The sequence below is a fragment of the Podarcis cretensis genome (genome assembly GCF_951804945.1).
Source record: "Podarcis cretensis genome assembly, chromosome: 18".
NCBI classification, from domain to species: domain Eukaryota; kingdom Metazoa; phylum Chordata; class Lepidosauria; order Squamata; family Lacertidae; genus Podarcis; species Podarcis cretensis.
The window spans coordinates 1,777,171-1,796,033 of NC_137188.1; the positions used below are offsets into that span (position 1 = coordinate 1,777,171).

The 18,863-nt window shown below is 48.9% G+C and overlaps 1 protein-coding gene across 6 annotated transcripts in view; it reads right to left on the bottom strand.

Annotated features, from left to right (window-relative positions):
• Positions 1-10,187, bottom strand: part of JAK3 (Janus kinase 3) — a 28,296-nt gene extending 18,109 nt beyond the window's left edge. The window contains exons 1-11 of one of the 6 annotated variants that reach the window (XR_013834549.1): positions 9,930-10,187; positions 7,517-7,853; positions 7,122-7,245; positions 6,824-6,935; positions 6,498-6,643; positions 5,467-5,758; positions 4,711-4,833; positions 3,869-4,026; positions 2,124-2,235; positions 482-668; positions 209-333 (exon numbers count right to left, since the gene is read on the bottom strand). Coding sequence is in view for 5 of the 6 variants with exons in the window: in XM_079960470.1 (XP_079816596.1) it covers positions 209-333; positions 482-668; positions 2,124-2,235; positions 3,869-4,026; positions 4,711-4,833; positions 5,467-5,758; positions 6,498-6,643; positions 6,824-6,935; positions 7,122-7,245; positions 7,517-7,721 (1,584 nt within the window). In the remaining variant the exon portion in view is untranslated. Of the gene's footprint in view, positions 1-208; positions 334-481; positions 669-2,123; positions 2,236-3,868; positions 4,027-4,710; positions 4,834-5,466; positions 5,759-6,497; positions 6,644-6,823; positions 6,936-7,121; positions 7,246-7,516; positions 8,062-9,929 lie in introns of those variants that run through there. The other 5 variants (XM_079960470.1, XM_079960469.1, XM_079960467.1 and 2 more) reach the window with 5 other exon arrangements.
• Between the last annotated feature and the right edge of the window lie 8,676 nt (positions 10,188-18,863).

Sequence of the window (18,863 nt, forward strand, 5' to 3'; positions counted from 1 at the left end):
ATAGAGGTTTGAGGTCGGTTGGCACCTGCCAGAGATTCTTGAGCCGCCTGTCTGTTCCTGCATTGCTGGGGGTTGGGCTGGATGACCCCTGGGGTTCCTCCCAAAATTTGCAGTTCCCAAGATTATTTTTTTTGTGTGTGCAGGGAGTTGCAGACAGATTTATGTCTTTTAGACACACGTCACGTAAGTCCATCTTTCTCCCTCTTACCTGCACCAGATTCTCCGCCTGGATTTTCGGGAACACCATCTGGTTGATGGCCCTCCGTGAGGTGGATGGTGAGCTGGGCAGCTGGTGGCAGGTGCCCCCCCGGACGATCAAGAGGTTGGATTTTTCTACAGAGAAACAGAGGCAGAAGGAGTTTATGGAACCAGGAAGATTTGGGGCACCCCATGGCAGGATGGAAGAGGGCAGGATCCCCATGGATGGGATCTGTGGGGCTGCTGGCTGTACAATGCCATGATTTTCCTTTGCAGGGCCTACCTTTGGGCTGTGGGGGGCACTGTGGGCCCAGCTGGATGGCGGCCCCGTCGGCCTGGATGCTAAAGCGCTGGCAGACACCCAGCATCTCCCGGAGGCTGCAGAATTTCTTGGCCACCCCAGCAGTGGAGAAGGTGCCATCGCTGCCCTTCTGGATCAAGAGGCTTTTAAAGTCCTTGCCGATGTCCGTCTGTGGGGTTTGGGGAAGCGGGGTGACCCCAGGCAGTGGGGCAGGGTGGGGCGGGGAGCAAGGGGAAGAGAAAAGGTTTTTGTAAAAACAGCAATTGCTTCCAAAATTAGTGTGAATGGAAGTTGCAAAAGGATTTGCAATGTTTTCTGTTGCTTTGGGTTACTTTTTGGAATGCAAAATAAAAGAAAAAAAATTCCTTCCAGTAGCACCTTAAAGACCAACTAAGTTAGTTCTAGGTATGAGCTTTTGTTTGCATGCACACTTCTTCGTATCTGAAGAAGTGTGCATGCACACGAAAGCTCATACCTAGAACTAACTTAGTTGGTCTTTAAGGTGCTACTGGAAGGAATTTTTTTTCTTTTATTTTGTTTTGACTATGGCAGACCAACACGGCTACCTATCTGTAACTGGATTTTTGGAATGCGTTTCAATGGCAAGTGACCCAAGTCACTCAGCTTTCAGATGGGTGAACCAGCAGAACTCTCTGCCACTAGATCCAAGCTCCAAGTGATGCAGGCTTTTAAAAAGTATGCATCTGTCGACTTCCCAAAGTTTTCGGATTCTGCCTCCAATTATGGGGGATTCAGAGTAGAGGCAGAATCCTGTAAAATACGAGGAAGGGACCTGTCCTTTGAGGAGGGGTCAGGGGGACAGATAACCCTCATATTTCAGTGGGTACTCTCAGTGGCGTAGCGTGGGTTGTCAGCACCCGGGGCAAGGCAAGTAATTTGCGCCCCCTAACCCGTGGATTTGCGCCCTCTAACCCGTGGATTTGCGCCCCCTAACCCTAACCCTCAGATGTTGCGCCCGGTGCGGCCGGCCCCCCCTGCACCCCCCCCACGCTACGCCACTGGGTACTCTGAAGCAGACCCAGACTCCATTCTGGAGTTGTGCATTCAGGACAGAGCAGAGTGGGGGCCCCCCACCTCTGCAGATGGGCCACAATGGAGCATATGCAGAGTGCCCTTCCCTTTACTCTCCATGTTCAGAGGGGCAGTCTCACGTTATATCCAACAAGTGCACACAGGCAGTTGGAGCTGTGCACACTCATATGGCCATGTGCAAGTAATGCTCAAGTAGTATACGGTCAGCGCACACGATATGAAGCTCTTAATCTCAGGGTTGTGGGTTTGAGCCCCACATTGGGCAAAAGATTCCTACCTGCATTGCAGGGGGTTGGACTAGATGACCCCTGGGGTCCCTTCCAGATCTACCATTCTATGATTCTATGAATAATTTCCTTTATCCAGGTTCTGGCAACCCCCGCTATGCCACTGCCCAGACGCCATACTCTCCTTGTGGGAGCAGAAGTTCATTTGCCTTCCAGATGAACATCTCTCCCACTTCCTCATTCGTCATCCTCCTTGCCTCCTCTACGGGTACCGCTAAGGGCCAAACAATATTTGCACCCCAAACCTCACCCGTGGGACCAGGGTAAGCAAGGGGGGCTCCCACCTTGATGCAGATGGTGAGCAGGTAACTGTCGAAATTTTCTGGGCTTCGTCGAAGGACATGCGCTACGCCTACGTTTTGAGACGCTTTCAGTCTGTTTTGGGCGAATTCTGACCTGCAATTCAAAATTCGACGTAGGCATAAATTAAAAATAAATAAATAATCTGCATCATTTGAAGCTGGGATCTAGTGGCAGGAAGTTCCGTTGGTTCGCCCGTTTGAAAGCCGGGTGGCGAAACCTCCTCCCCACATTTGACACAAAATTCATGGTTTTTATTCATTTATTGAGTGTATGTTTCCTTTTCAAGGCGGCAAATGCAGAGCCGCACTCGGGTGCAATGCCCCCCCCCCCAATAAAAGGTTTCCTTTGGGGGCAGGATTCCCTTGGGAGCGCCGGGTTGCTCCCTGCCAGAAGAGGATGCTGGGTCTCCCTTGGTGAGAGCCAGGATTGCAGGTTTAATCCCCGAAAGGGACAGCTGCCTCTTTCTGGACTGCAGGAGGCTGGACTAGCAGATCCTCAGGGTCCCTTCCAACTCTAAAGGGAAAGGGACCCCTGACCATTAGGTCCAGTCGTGGCCGACTCTGGGGTTGTGGCGCTCATCTCGCTTTATTGGCCAAGGGAGCCGGCGTACAGCTTCCAGGTCATGTGGCCAGCATGACTAAGCCGCTTCTGGCGAACCAGAGCAGCGCACGGAAACACCGTTTACTTTCCCGTCGGAGCCGTACCTATTTATCTACTTGCACTTTGATGTGCTTTCAAACTGCTAGGTGGGCAGGAGCAGGGACCGAGCAACGGGAGCTCACCTCGTTGTGGGGATTCGAACCGCCAACCTTCTGATCGTCAAGCCCAATTCTATAATTCTAATTCTATAATTCCTTTGGCTCTTCTGGGGCTCTTAGGGAGCTTCTAAGCCCAGAAGCAGACTATCTGGATCCCGAGGTTGCGTGGGGCATTTGTCCACTGGGGCAATAGGGTGCAAGTGGCCTAATCCTGCAGGCTCTTCCGACATTCTTATGAGTAAAAACCTTTAACTATCTGTGGCTTTTGAGACGTGGGAGGGATTTTAAAAATGCATTTCCCCCCTCCTTGGTTTTAATGTCTGTATGTGGGGTTTGCTTTGGATCGCCCTGGGCAAGAAGGAGCGGCTAGCAAATTTGAGAAAGAACTTCAATTTCATAAGGCGCCTTGAGCACAGTTTGAACTGCAGAAAGGCAGCGTACAAATAAAATGATGAGTGCGATAAATTGCCTGGAGAGGGTGTTTCAGAAGGCAGGGCAGGGGGTTGGACTAGATGACCATGGGGAGCCCTTCCGACTCCTACCATTCTACAATTCTATCAATAGCCCTGCTAGTTGATTCGAAAGCAGATCCTGCCCAGTTTTGGCCCCGAGTCTTGAGGTGCCTTTTGGAAGACTTTATAATACTGGGCGAGGCCCACAGGCTTTTTCACATTGCCCTCAGAGGAAGGAAGAGTGTCATGCGGTTTGCAGGCTGCGGCTCAGAGATGATCTGAAGACATCGCCAACCCAGCCCTGCCTGACGTCCCGTCCTTCCTCCTTCTGTTGGTGCAGAGTCCCACCTGCTAGTGGGGCTTGGAATCTCTTCCGTCTAAGCTGGGCTGGCTCAGTTGCTACAGCACAAAACTCCTCCTCTCAGGGTCGTGGGTTCGAGCCCCACCTTGGGTGAAAGGTTCCTGCATTGCTGGGGGTTCAATTCCATGACTCTATGACCACCCCCCCACTCTCACGTGATGGGTCCGTGGCACTGGTTTTCCAGGTCTTCTAGAAGCCTCTTGGGGGCGACCTCCCTGCAGAAATAGTGTTGAGCATCGACTGTCAGGCGGAAGTATCCGTCAACCAGGGAGACAAACGACAAGGCATCTGCCAGGCTGCCAAACTCCATCTCCTGCGGGAAAAGAGGCAAAACCACCATGGCCACCCTTCAATGGAAGGACACACAATAGGAAAGTTCAGCCACGATGGCATTTTGTGCTTCCTGAAATGCCACACAGCTGAATTTTTCAGGATAAAATTTGCGATTTTGCCATTTCTTTGGCTACACAAGCCATTCCAAAAGGCACTGGCCAGGGGCAGAACGGCAGTGTGAGCCTTGGGAATTCTCTACCTGTTGACACCAGACAGTATGGTGTTACCATTTTGTGGATCAAACGTATTTTTTGCAAATGAGCGGAGGTGTCTTAAAAATATGATTTTGGGGGAATAAGTTAGGAATAAGGAATGGTGAACCTTCTGCATGCCAAGCGAGTGCTCTGGCATTCAGCGATGGTCCTTTCCTTAACAAGGAAGCAAGATTGCAGTCCTCATGATCTGAATTTAAGGCTAAATGAAGCTTCCTTGTACAGAGTTCATCTAATTCAATATTGTCTGCACTAACTGGCAGCAGTATTCCTGCTCTTATCCAGAGATGCCAGGACCTTCTATATGCTAGGGAAGCTCACCCCTTCCTTGTCACAAATGAGCCCACAATGAACATGGTGCAGGGGGTTGGGCTGGATGACTTTTGGGGGTCCCTTCCAATGGCACGATTCTAATTCCATGATGAGTAAAAGCAACATGGTGGTTCACCTACCAGCACCCGGCTGTCTGTCTTCGTCATGCTGACCAGGCGGCTCTTCGCAGGTTGACCCTCACGGACGGGTTGCTTGATAGTGATGTCGGCGATTTCGGGGAAGTCGCAGAACAGGTGGGTTCCCTGAAAGATTGCAAGGATTGCAAGGGGGGCACATGCGCCGAAAAGGAGAGATATATCTGGTTACGCCCACCTTGAGGAGACAGTTGGGCTCTGCACATGAGAGGCAGTATGGTGTAGTGGTTAGAGCACTGGACTACAACCTGGGGCAGCCCAGGGTTCGAATCCCCCAACTCATCCCTGAAGCTTGTTTGAGGGCTGGTCTTATCCCACCTCGCAGGGCTGATGTGGGGACTAAATGAATTGAGGGGGAGGAAGCCTAGTCCTCATTGAGCCCCCATGATGCCCCTGCGAGGCAGAGAGGGCCGATAGCCAGCGATTGGCCAGAGGTCCCCCGGATGACTAAGTAGGAATTCGAACACTGCTCTCCCGGGTCCTAGTGCAGCGCTCTAACCACTATGCCATACAGGCTACAGGCTGGGCCTCCCTTTGCCCGGCAGCAAGTGTGGGAAATCTGTGTGCAGTCAGTGGAGTTACTGCCTTGGATCAGGCTGGGAGGTAGAGTGCGCCTAGCACTGGAGGCCCTAGGAAGGGGGTTGGGGCAGGGTCTTGAAAGGTGTTGCTGCGAGAACCCTGTTCGGACTCTGGGGTCAGACTAGATGGCCTCTGAGGGTGCCCAATGCAGCCTGACCTCACCTTGGTGCCGCTGTGACTTGTCAAGATCCCTTTTTCGCTGGAGACATGGATGATCCAGGCAGATCCTGTTGCTGCCTGCGCAGAGACCCAGGCCTGGAAGGTCTCCTCAGTGGTGGCCCCCTGCAGGCCCTTCAGCTCCATGAGGTACTTCAGCTTGAGGAAGCGGACTTCGGTCTGCAGGCTGCTGACCTTGTGCAGCGACTGCCCAAACTGGCGCCGGATCCGCTTCCGGGTGACGAAGTTCTGCGCCTGGAGCTGGAGCCGCATCTGCTCTGGGAGGCACAATTTGTAGCTGCAACGAAAGACGAGAGGGGCAGGTGAGCGTGGGCTGATTGGAGGAGCTGGGTGGGCAGCTGAGCTCTTGCACAGCTCAGCTTAATAGCAGCTCAGCTCTTGCAGCACACACCCAAAGCCACAGCTTCAGCTCAAGGGGTTCGTCTTTCTTGAAGTCCAGTGTCCAGATCCTATGGAGTCATATTACTCTATGCTGCTTTGGTCAGGCCACACCTGGAGTACCGTTCTGGGCACCTCAGTTTAAGAAGGGGATTGACAAGCGGGAAGGTGTGCAGAGGAGGGCAACCAAGATGATCAAGGGCCTGGAAACGAAGCCTGATGAGGAACAGTTGAAGGAATTGGGGATGTTTAGCCTGGGAAAGAGGAGACTGAGAGGAGAGAGGAGAGCCATCTCCAAATATCTATTCTGGCGGGAAGGACCTGAATCTATGGGTTCAAGTTCCAAGGAGATTCCAGCTCAACATCAAGAAGAACTTTCTGACATTCAGAGCTGCTCCACAGGGGAAGGGTCGCCCTCAGGAGGTGGTGGACCTTCATGGAGGTCTTGAAGCAGAGCTTGGCTTTGCAGGGCTTGGACTAGATGACCCTACGACTCCACGGCTCTAATGGTCTGGCTGTGAGTGAGGCAGCTTCTTGCCTCTTCCAGGTTTGGCCACAAGGGGCCAAAGAGTCCTCCGCTTTTTCTGGATCCCTCCTCCCCTGACCTGCTTGCTGGGAGAGCTTCCTCTCCTCCTTACCTGACACTTCGGAAGGTCTCCTCCAGGCTCCACTTCCTCTCCTTGGAGATCCGCAACATGTCCAGCACAGCAAGGCCCAGGCAGGTCTCCTGGTTCTCCATGCTCAGGGATATCTCCTCCCGGCCGCTGAGGAAATCGCTGCGGGACTGCGAGGAGGAAGGGGTCCATGGGAAAGGAACGCTCCCAGGGTCCCCATAAATTCCATGCCCCTTTCCCAGGACTCCCAGTTGCCTTGCCTTTGGGGAAAGGGGTTGCTGCAAATTTGTCATCTCCAGACCCTACAAGTTGTCGCTCCCGCCCCGAATCTCGGAGAAGAAGTTACTCACCTGGGCGAAGAGGTAGTCTATGGTTGGGTAATCCAGCACCGGACTGACTTGGTCGCTGGCCAGCCCACAGCGGAACGATTTCTGGGACCCGAACCAGTTGGGGAAGAAAAACCTGCATGAGAAAACAAGACTCTTTTGTGGGGAGGTTGGGAAGGTGTTTCACCAGGGCTGTTGGGAGTTGTAGTTCAACACAACCATATTTGTTGGTGGCTGATGGGAGTTTTAGTCCGAAACATCAGGAGGGCACCAGCGCTGGTGGGCCAGTTAGCATAGCTGAGTTTTGACAGCTGTGCCCTACCTGATCCGGTAGAGGAGCACTTGGCTGAAGGACTCATCCACGGTGAAGACGTGACTGGGCGCGTACCAGCACGAGAGGTCCTCTCTGGCCAGCGCAAAGAGGGAATGGCAGACAGGGAGGATTCCTGGCAAAGAAGAAGGCAGGTGTTAGCAAGGCTGGGTTTCCGAATCTGTGTTTCCCCGCAGATTTCAATACTGGTGCGTGCGGAAATGTCAAAAGGGGAGAGTAATATTACTGTTGCTCACGTGGAATCTAATAAATCTAAAAAATAATAAAAAAGGCTGCTTAGGAGATAAGTCTCCTGATGGCTGAGAGGCTCTCTCTGCGTTTTGGAATGAGACACCCATCAGAGCTGGCGGAAAGTGACGCTCCGGCTGAGAAGTGTTCAAACTCACCACATGCTTTGGCCGCTGCGATGCAGAGCTCCTCCGCCGTATACTCCCCTAAGGGGAAGTTTAGGGTGCTGGCTGAATCCGAGGCCGATTGTGCCGCGTTCAGCTGGTGGTAGAGATATACCTGGAGACCGTCTGTCTTGGAGAAGGAGAGGTTGCTGTTTCTGTTGCTGATCAAGGGGGTTTCTTCTTCCTTGACGGGAGGCATTGCAGAGGCCTGTCGGAGGCGACAGACACCCCCCCCCCCAGCTCTCAGTCACAATTCAAGCTCAGAACCTGTGCAGAGGGGAAGTGAAATCAGTGTTTTGCCAAACTTTCTTTGGCTCCCATAAACTCATCCCTATGGAAAGCATGATTCAGAACAGCCGACTCTACAACCCACTGAGGAGGATAGTACAATAAAACCCAAAACTTTTGCAATCAATTTATTCAAAATCCCTTTCAAGCTCTTAATTTGGGGAAACGGACGAACTTCAGTCATTAATGCAGCTTTTCAAATACATGCAATGTCTTCGTCAGGATCCCAGCGTGGAATGATGCAGCTTGGCAAGAACAGTCTCCCTAAGATTTTAAAGGTAAAGGTAAAGGTACCCCTGCCCGTACGGGCCAGTCTTGACAGACTCTGGGGTTGTGCGCCCATCTCACTTAAGAGGCCAGGGGCCAGCGCTGTCCGGAGACACTTCCGGGTCACGTGGCCAGCGTGACATCGCTGCTCTGGTGAGCCAGAGCCGCACACGGAAACGCCGTTTACCTTCCCGCTGGTAAGCGGTCCCTATTTATCTACTTGCACCCGGAGGTGCTTTCGAACTGCTAGGTTGGCAGGCACTGGGACCGAGCAGCGGGAGCGCACCCCGCCGCAGGGATTCGAACCGCCGACCTTTCGATCGGCAAGTCCTAGGCGCTGAGGCTTTAACCCACAGCGCCACCTGCGTCCCCTCCCTAAGATTTTAGTCAATTGTAATAAGGAATGGGCAGCATAACAGCTCTGTCTTGGCTCCCCCAGGCATTCCCTTCGTCTCTTGAAAAGTGTCTCACGTTTTACCTCCTGTGCGGTTTTTATGGGGTGGGGCGTTCCTTGCATTTTTAAAACTATGGATTTATCTTGGCCTTCTAATAGGATTGTTCTGCTGTGTATTTTAATTCAGGATATTTATGTGTCAACATTTGTGATTTTATTTTATCATTGTAAATCACTTACAAGCCCTTTCTGACATTAAGCAGTAAATAAGTGAATATTAATGAAATAAAAAAATAAAATCTCTGCTGCTTTGTCCAAGGGCTAAGACTGGAAGCAGATGCTTGACTTGGAAGAAGGGCAAAATATACTGAGAAAGGGAACCCAATTATCCTTGTTTGTTATTGTAAATTTGAATACCACCAGGCATCCGAAGATCACAGAGTGGTTCATAAAATTGCAAGATGAGAACATAGATCACATAATAAAACAAAAGCAAACTACTCCCCCCCCCCGGCCCACAAATACAGAATGTTGATCATCTCAAGGCTTGATTGCAGAACAATATTTTTGACTGGTGCCAAGCGAGCTTCCCTGGGGAACGCATGTCACAAGGGGTGACGCTGTAGGAAACGCTTCTTCTGGGGTTGCTGCTCTCATGGAGGGGGCACACAAAGAAGCGCCTCAAAATAATAAAATAATATTATTATTAATAATAAATGTATTACTTCTACCCCACCCATCTGAATGGGTTGCTCCAGCCACTCTGGGTGGATTCTGACATAATAAAAACACAGTAAGACATCGAACATTAAAAACTTCCCTATGTGGGGCTGCCTTCAGATGTCTTCTAAAAGTTATGTAGTTCTTTATCTCCTTGACATGTGACGGGAGGGCATTCCACAGGGCGGGCGCCACCACCGAGAAGGCCCTCTGCCTGGATCCCTGTAACCTCACTTCTTGCAGGGAGGGAAGCCCCAGAAGACCCTCGGAGCTGGACCTCAGTGTCCGGGATGGACGATGGGGGTGGAGACGCTCCTTCAGGGATCCAGGGCCAAGTTTATTTAGGGCCAGCACCAACACTTTGAATTGAGCTCAGAAATGTACTGGGAGCCAGTGAAGATCCTTTAGGACCTCCATGGCTTTCCTCCTGGGAAAAGTAGTTTGTTCAGGGCGCTGAGAGTTGTGTCAGCTGCGAGGTTTGACTGCTCAGCCACTCTTCTAGCTCTGTGAGGAGGAACGGGGTCTCCTGGCAACTCTCAGCACCCTGTACAAACTACAGTTCCCAGGATTTGGCTGCAATTCCTGCACTGCAGGGGGTTGGGCTAGATGACCCTCGGGGTCCCTTCCAACTCTACCATTCTGTGGTTTTCCATTTGTTTTGCAGCCAGTTTCGCCATTTCAGCGCAATCCCTTCATTTCATAAGCCATCTCTCTTTGGTTGGTGTCTCTTCCTCTTACCTTTCTGGGAGTTCTCATAGGAAAGTCCTTCCAGGATCCCAGGAGAGTCTGGGGCCAGCGCTGGGCGCCCGGTTGGGTGCAGAGCTTCCTTCGAGGGAGCTCAGAGATGGCGCAGGCCAACCTCCTAACGTCTGGTTGCGGAGATGAGATTTGCTGGTACACCAAAAAGCACCTGACCCCATTTCCTGTTTTCAGAGAATTTCAGAGGCCTGTGAGCCATTTCCTGCCGCTGCTGCCGGAGAAGATGCTGAAGACCACAGTCGAGGCAGGGGAGGGCGAGGGGAGGAGCAGGTGGTTTGATTGATTGATTGATTGATTGATTGATTGAATTATATACTGCCCCATACCCAGAGGTATATCAAAATAAAAACAACCCAGTAACCCCCCCCCAAAAAAAGAGCCACATTTTAAACAGGGCAGAGGATGTCAATCAGATCAACCAAAGGCCTGGTTAAAACGGAACAGTTTTGCCTGGCGCCTAAAGGTGTATAATGAAGACAGGGATGCGGGTGGCCCTGTCGTCTAAACCTACCGAGTCTCTTGGGCTTGCTGATTGGAAGGTTGGCTGTTCGAATCCTCACGATGGAGTGAGCTCCCGTTGCTCGGTCCCTGCTCCTGCCAACCTAGCAGTTTGAAAGCATGCCAGTGCAAGTAGATAAATAGGAACTGCTGCGATGGGAAGGTAAATGGCGTTTCCGTGCGCTCTGGTTTCCGTCAGTGTCCTGTTGTGCCAGAAGCGGTTTAGTCCTGCCGGCCACATGACCCGGAAAACTGTCTGTGGACAAACTCCGGCTCCCTCGGCCTGAAAGTGAGATGGGCGCCGCAACCCCATAGTCACCTTTGACTGGACGTAACTGTCCAGGGGTCCTTTACCTTTTTTTTACCTGTAATGAAGGCACCAGGTGAACTTTCCTGGGGAGAGCATTCCCACAGACAGGGAGCCCCAACTGGACAGAGCCTGGAGACAGAGAGAGAATCTCATAGACCACAGCAACTGCGCCTCCCTGACCCTCGAATCTGGTCTGTGGCTGCACTGAGTACCCAGGTGGGCACAGCTGGGTGAGACCCACTCCACCCTGCTCACCCACCCAGGTTTCTTTTTTAAAAAATTAACGTTCTTATGTCACATGTGTATACATTAGCATATTACATTACAAGGCATATTATAATATAATTTCCAACATGTATACAAAGTTTATATACCAAATTTATGTACCTAGAATCATAGAATCATAGAATCATAGAGTTGGAAGAGACCACAAGGGCCATCGAGTCCAACCCCCTGCCAAGCAGGAAACACCATCAGAGCACTCCTGACATATGGTTGTCAGGCCTCTGCTTAAAGACCTCCAAAGAAGGAGACTCCACCACACTCCTTGGCAGCAAATTCCACTGTCAAACAGCTCTTACTGTCAGGAAGTTCTTCCTAATGTTTAGGTGGAATCTTCTTTCTTGTAGTTCGGATCCATTGCTCCGTGTCCGCTTCTCTGGAGCAGCAGAAAACAACCTTTCTCCCTCCTCTATGTGACATCCTTTTATATATTTGAACATGGCTATCATATCACCCCTTCACCTCCAGGCTAAACATGCCCAGCTCCCTTAGCCGTTCCTCATAAGGCATCGTTTCCAGGCCTTTGACCATTTTGGTTGCCCTCCTCTGGACACGTTCCAGTTTGTCAGTGTCCTTCTTGAACTGTGGTGCCCAGAACTGGACACAGTACTCCAGGTGAGGTCTGACCAGAGCAGAATACAGTGGCACTATTACTTCCCTTGATCTAGATGCTATACTCCTATTGATGCAGCCCAGAATTGCATTGGCTTTTTTAGCTGCCGCGTCACACTGTTGGCTCATGTCAAGTTTGTGGTCAACCAAGACTCCTAGATCCTTTTCACATGTACTGCTCTCAAGCCAGGTGTCACCCATCTTGTATTTGTGCCTCTCATTTTTTTTGCCCAAGTGCAATACTTTACATTTCTCCCTATTAAAATTCATCTTGTTTGTTTTGGCCCAGTTCTCTAATCTGTCAAGGTCATTTTGAAGTGTGATCCTGTCCTCTGGGGTGTTAGCCACCCCTCCCAGTTTGGTGTCATCTGCAAATTTGATCAGGATGCCCTTGAGTCCATCATCCAAGTCATTGATAAAGATGTTGAATAAGACCGGGCCCAAGACAGAACCCCATTAGTCACTCTTCTCCAGGATGAAGAGGAACCATTGATGAGCATCCTTTGGGTTCGGTCAGTCAGCCAGTTACAAATCCACTGAGTGGTAGCATAGTCAAGACCGCATTTTAGCAGCTTCTTTACAAGAATATCATGGGGCACCTTGTCAAATGCCTTGCTGAAATCAACGTAGGGGCACCTTGGGGCACCTTGTCAAATGCCTAGCTGAAATCAAGGTAGGCTACATCCACTGCGTTCCCTTCATCTACCAGGCTTGTAATTCTGTCAAAAAACGAGATCAGGTTAGTCTGACACGACTTATTTTTCAGAAATCCATGCTGACTATTGGTGATGACAGCATTCCTTTCTAGGTGCTCACAGACTGTTTGCTTAATGATCTGCTCCAGAATCTTCCCTGGTATTGATGTCAGACTGACTGGGTGGTAATTATTTGGGTCCTCTCTTTTCCCCTTTTTGAAAATAGGGACAACATTTGCCCTTCTCCAGTCTGCCGGGACTTCGCCTGTTCTCCAGGAATTCTCAAAGATGACTGTCAGTGGTTCTGAGATCACATCTGCCAGTTCTTTTAATATTCTTGGATGCAGTTCATCTGGCCCTGGAGACTTGAATACATCTAGACTAGCCAAGTATTCTTCTACTATCTCCTTAGTTATTCTGGGCTGTGTTTCCTCTGCTGAATCATTTGCTCCAAATTCTTCAGGTCGGGCATTGTTTTCTTTATCGGAGAAGACTGAGGCAAAGAAGGCATTGAGGAGTTCAGCCCTTTCTGTGTCCCCTGTTTGCATTTCACCATCTTCTCCTCTGAGTGACCCCACTGTTTCTTTCTTCTTCCTTTTGCTATGAACATAAAAGCCTTTTTTGTTGCTTTTAACCTCTCTAGCAAGCCTGAGTTCATTCTGTGCTTTAGCTTTTCTGACTTTGTGTCTACACGTGCTGGCTATTTGTTTGAATTCCTCTTTGCTGGTTTCCCCCCTTTTCCATTTTTTGTACACATCCTTTTTTAATCTTAACTCAGTTAAAAGTTCTTTAGATAGCCACCCTGGCTTCCTTAGGCACCTTCCATGTTTCCGTCTCATTGGGATTGCCTGAAGTTGTGCTTTTACTATCTCCCTCTTAACAAACTCCCAGCCATCATGAACTCCCTTTCCTTTTAGTATTACTGTCCATGGGATCTCACCCAGCACTTCCCTAAGTTTTATGAAGTCAGCTTTCTTAAAGTCAAGAAATTGAGTCCTAGTATGCTTGGCTGCTCCTTTCCGCTGTATAGTAAACTTCAGAAGAGCATGATCACTCACGCCTAATGATCCTTCCACTTCTACCCCACTAACCAGGTCATCAACATTGGTTAGGACCAGATCTAAAATGGCTGTTCCTCTTGTTGCTTCTCCCACTTTCTGGACAATGAAGTTGTCTGCAAGGCCAGTGAGGAATCTGTTTGACCTTATGCTCTTGGCTGAGTTTGACATCCAACAAATATCCGGGTAATTGAAGTCCCCCATTACTACTATCTCCCTTCCTTCTGCATGCTTGGCCATCTGTTCCAGGAAGGCATCATCTATGTCCTCCGTTTGGCTTGGGGATCTATAGTAAACTCCCACAATGAGGTCACTGTTATTCTTCTCTCCCTTAATTTTGACCCAAATGCTCTCACTTTGGCTTTGAGGTTCTAAATCCTGGATCTCTTCACATCCCTGACATATAACGCCACTCCTCCTCCTTTCTTGTCTGGTCTGTTTCTCTGAAATAGATTGTATCCCTCCATTATTACATTCCAATCGTGGGACTTATCCCACCAGGTTTCAGTGATGCCTATTATGTCATATTTAGTTTGCTGTACCAAGAGCTCAAGCTCATCTTGTTTATTTCCCATGCTTTGTGCATTAGCGTACAGACATTGAAGTCCATTAATCATTCCCCCGTGTCTCTTATTTAAGGATTTTTTCCTCCCACCACTAGGTCTGCATGCTGTTTGCTCCATTTGGTCTATGACATTTGGATCATCATCTTCATCAATTGATAGACTCCTACCTTCAGGAGCACTGTCTCCCTCCCCCACATTAGTCAGTTTAAAGCCCTCCTGATGAGGTTTCTGAGATTTTTGGCAAAAACATTCCTCCCAACCGTTGTGAGGTGCAGCCCATTGCTTGCCAGAAGTCCATCTTCAAGAAACTGCAGCCCGTGATCTAAGAATCCTTGTGGGAGCAGAAGCTCATTTGCCTTCCAGATGAACATATACAGCAAAGCCGGAAAATAGACACTGAATTTCTCGCTGGGTTTTTTTGGGGGGGCGGTATTTTCTTCTGGAGAGTTGCCCACTTGCTGTCAGCGTATCGGTTGCTGTGGCCTCAGGATGAAGCAGGATGAGGCTCTTGCCAGCTGCTCCACAGGTGCAAGAACCCCTTTGCCCTGACCCAGTTACCCATTTTGCCTGCAGGTTTCGCCCTGGGGTGGCGTTTGGGTGTTGGCTGCGAAAGCCAACATCTCCAGACAAAAGTCCCTGTTTGCTTTTGCATCCTTAGCTTTGTGGAGACAAAGAGAGAGTGTGTGAAAAAGGATAAGAAGGAGGTCTTTACTTGGAGAGACTTCAAGGTGAGGTGAGAGTTGTCTCCACCTCCTGAGATGCCAATCTGAAGACTGAAGAAGGAAGGAACATGCAGAAAACTGTCCTGGGGACTCCCCTGGAAAAATCCTATGGGGAAGAGCGCTTAATCCCACACTGAAAACATATGGGAAGAGATACGTGGGCGAGAAATCACTTTGGGGTTTTCTTTTGCTTTTTTGGATTTATTTTTTTTGTAAAACTTTCCCCAAACTCACTCCATTAAGCTGGAACAATCAGGCATTTGGTTTCCACCCAGTCAGATAGGCGGGTGAAAATAAAATTATTATTATTATTATTATTATTATTATTATTATTATTATTTCTGGGTGGCTGATGAATAATGGAAGTGGGTCACACAAGAATGAGTTTGCCCAGATTAGCACAAATGTTTTCAGTCGTAGCCTTTGAAGGGTGATTTTCGGAGTCAGTTTGGAAGGGAGGAATGAACAAAAGCTTAAAAAGTTTGATGAAGTGCAAAACTTGGTGGTTCCAATATCCTCAGTTAAATGAAATCGATAAAAGGGATTTAAAGAATGGATTTGCTGAGCAAAGTTCCAACTTTGAGACAGGTTTAGGTGAAAAGGATGAGAAATGAATTTCTGAAATGTAAAAGTTGCTGCTAGCATGGGAAACGAAGGATGAAAATTTTAAAATAACAATGGTTAAGTTAGCTAAGTATATAATACAGATATGGCTGCCTAGGAAAAGCTTGGGAAAATAGGAAGGAAATTTATAGCGTGTCATGGCTTAAAAAAAACTATTACAAGATGCTTTATAGATGGTAAAGGTAAAGGGACCCCTGACCATTAGGTCCAGTTGTGACCGACTCTGGGGTTGCAGCGCTCATCTCGCTTTATTGGCTGAGGGAGCCGGTGTACAGCTTCTGGGTCATGTGGCCAGCATGACTAAGCCGCTTCTGGTGAACCAGAGCAGCGCACAGAAACGCCGTTTACCTTCCCGCCAGAGCAGTACCTATTTATCTACTTGCACTTTGACATGCTTTCAAACTGCTAGGTTGGCAGGAGCAGGGACCGAGCAACGGGAGCTCACCCTGTCGTGGGGATTCGAACCGCCGACCTTCTGATCGGCAAGTCCTAGGCTCTGTGGTTTAACCCACAGCACCATCCGTGTCCCTTTATAGATGGTATTTACCCCCAAAGAAACTGGCTCAAATTTACAAAAATGTATCAAATAAGTATCAAATAAGTATTGGAAATGTAAGGCCAGTGAGGGGTCATTTTATCACATGTGGTGGATCTTACATTAAGCCAAAGGCATTTAGGGGCATAATACTTAATAAAATTAAGAAAAGAATAATGTGACTTTCCCCAAGAGGACAGAATCCTTCCTGAAGGATGTGATCTGGGGGACCGATCGCTGCCTTTCAGCCCAACCAACCTCACTGGGTTGTTGTGGTGATTAAATGAGGAGGTAGAGAAGCATGTGGGTCACCCCTGAGCTCCTTAGAAAAGGAAAGGTGTGCTATAAAGGCAAATGCAATAATAATAGACATATGCATGCAATAAATAAATATAAATCAATGAGGCTTTCCGGTCATGTCATGAACTCAATGGTGGTGGCTCCTCGCTGCCCTCCGTTCAGGCAGGGGAAAGCCAGGATTTATGAGGCAAAAATCCTGGCAGTTTTCCCTAGCGGGTTCTGAGGAGCTCCCTGCATCCCGCTGTGCCGCTCAAGCCCACGTCTGCCAACTTGAAATGCACAGCGGGTGCGACCTGGGAGTGTGTCCCTCCATGTCCAACCTAATTTGTGGTTGGTTCCTCCATAATTCGGACAATTGACCTTAATAAAGAGGTGCTCCTGGGCTGACATATGCTAATGGACTGTAATCAGTCAGCTGCCAAAAGGACTGGGCTTGGCTCTTTGAAGGTATCTGAATGTTTTCTTTGAAGCTTGAGAATCCTGACAACAGCTGAGAAAGGAAGGGGAGGACAAGGGGGGAGGCTTTTGATTTATGCTCAATAAAGAATTTAACAAGGTTTTACTATGCCCCCCCCCCCCCGCCCCCTGCGACCGAGGCTGAATGGACTTTATTTAAAATTATTCTTGGACTGCACCAGGAATGCTGATGGAGCAATGTAGTGAAAAAAGAATGTACTGCTGCAAAGAGGCTGAATTTGAGGAAAAAAACCTTGTTTCTAACTGTGTGCCGAGGAAGAACTCCAGAGCGGAGTTTTAATGGCAGAGACTGGAGATGCACTCTGTGGGTTATTTATGGCCGCAGCTCATACACTAGTTGGTGAACAGCAGAAGGAACAGAATGCGACCTTGTACCATCCAGATAAACACTGCAAAGAACTGAATAGTGGAAGATAGTAATGAACTCTCCCAGCACACCGGGTCTGGAACAACAATGTATATGAAGGACTACACACGCGGAATGGATTGCTTATTTATAAGATGCAACGGAGGTGCTGTTTGTAAGGTGGAAAAAGGGGCCAGCTGGAAGAATGGTTTAACGGCAAGTGAAGGATGTCAGCTGGACTCTAAATAAGAAATGATGTGGCAATGTGAAGAAACGATGATGGAACAGGAGCGGGAAATTTAAGAAATTGTATAAAATTAAATTGATTTGATTTGTAATAATTTGGAAAATTAATAACAACAATGTGGAAAAATATATAACTCAAGAAAACCCACCAAATTTCTTGCTCTGGGAGCAAATCCTGCTCCAAACCCATCATAAGCAAACATTACAATTCCTCTGTCCAGTTCAGAGGGATTTTGTTCATTTTTGAGAGACAGAGAGAAAAGTTTAGAGGTGTTTTCTGTTTTAACTGCATTTCTGCAAATTTCAGGACTTCCGAACTTCAGGGCTGCAAATTTCAGGAGTTTGATTCGGGCCCCAAGTGGTCCTTCTGCCTGATGCAGAAATCAAGGACCCCCCCCCCGCCCCCACTCGCTTTTTCCCCCTGCAGAATGATGTGGCAACAACACTGAACACCTCTGGAGATGAAAAAGGCAACCTAATCTTTGTTCTGGGAGATTTGGCTCCATGTCAGGCTAATGACAGCACCCTTTGTTTTGCTTTCTTCTGCATTTTTGCATAAGAGATGCAATCCATCATCTTTGGGGAGATTGCCCTGGAGACAGGAAAGAAATTTAAATACTGTATGCAGCACAAAATCCAGGCTTTTTTAATCACCTGGGAAATGGTGGAAGGGAGGGGAGCAGACAAGAAGCCTTCTGCAGGCTTACTCAGGAGTAAGTCCTAATGAACCCAGAGGTGCTTTCCTCCATGGAGGCATGCATTGCACAGAGCCTCTGTTTTATTTTATTTTTAGTGGCAAAGAGACTAACTAGTCATAGAATCATAGAATTGTAGGTGACACCCCTTCATATATTTGAAGATGGCTATCATGTCTCCTCTCAGTTTCCTCTTTTCCAGGCTAAAGGTAAAGGTAAAGGGACCCCTGACCATTAGGTCCAGTCATGGACGACTGGGGTTGGGGCGCTCATCTCGCTTTATTGGCCGGAGGAGCCGGCGTACAGGTCATGTGGCCAGCATATCTAAGCCACTTCTGGTGAACCAGAGCAGCACACGGAACCGCCGTTTACCTTCCCGCCAGAGTGGTACGTATTTATCTACTTGCACTTTGTTGCACTTTCGAACTGCTAGGTTGGCAGGAGCAGGGACCGAGCAACGGGAGCTCACCATGTCGTGGGGATTCGAACTGCTGACCTTCTGATCGGCAAGTCCTAGGCTCTTTTCCAGGCTAAACAGACCCAATTCCTTCAACCGTTCCTCATCAGGCCTGGCTTCCAGGCCCTTGATCATCTTGGTCTCCCTCTGCCCACTTTCCAGCTTGTCAAGATCCTTCTTAAAACATGGTGCCCAGAATTGGAAACAGGATTCCAGGTGTTGCCTGACTAAGGCAGAATAGAGCGGCACTATGACTTCCCTTGATGTGGACACTAGACTTGGTTGATGTAGCCTGGAATAGTGCTAGCTTTTTTGGCTGCTGCATTACACTGTTGACTCATGTTCAGCTTGTGGTCCACCAAGACCCCTCAATCCTTTTCACATGTACTGCTAGTAAGTCATTGACCTGATCCAGCAGGCTCTGCTTATTATATCGGTGATGGATCTATATCTATATAAAGATGCCTTCCACCAATTGAGGGGCTACCCC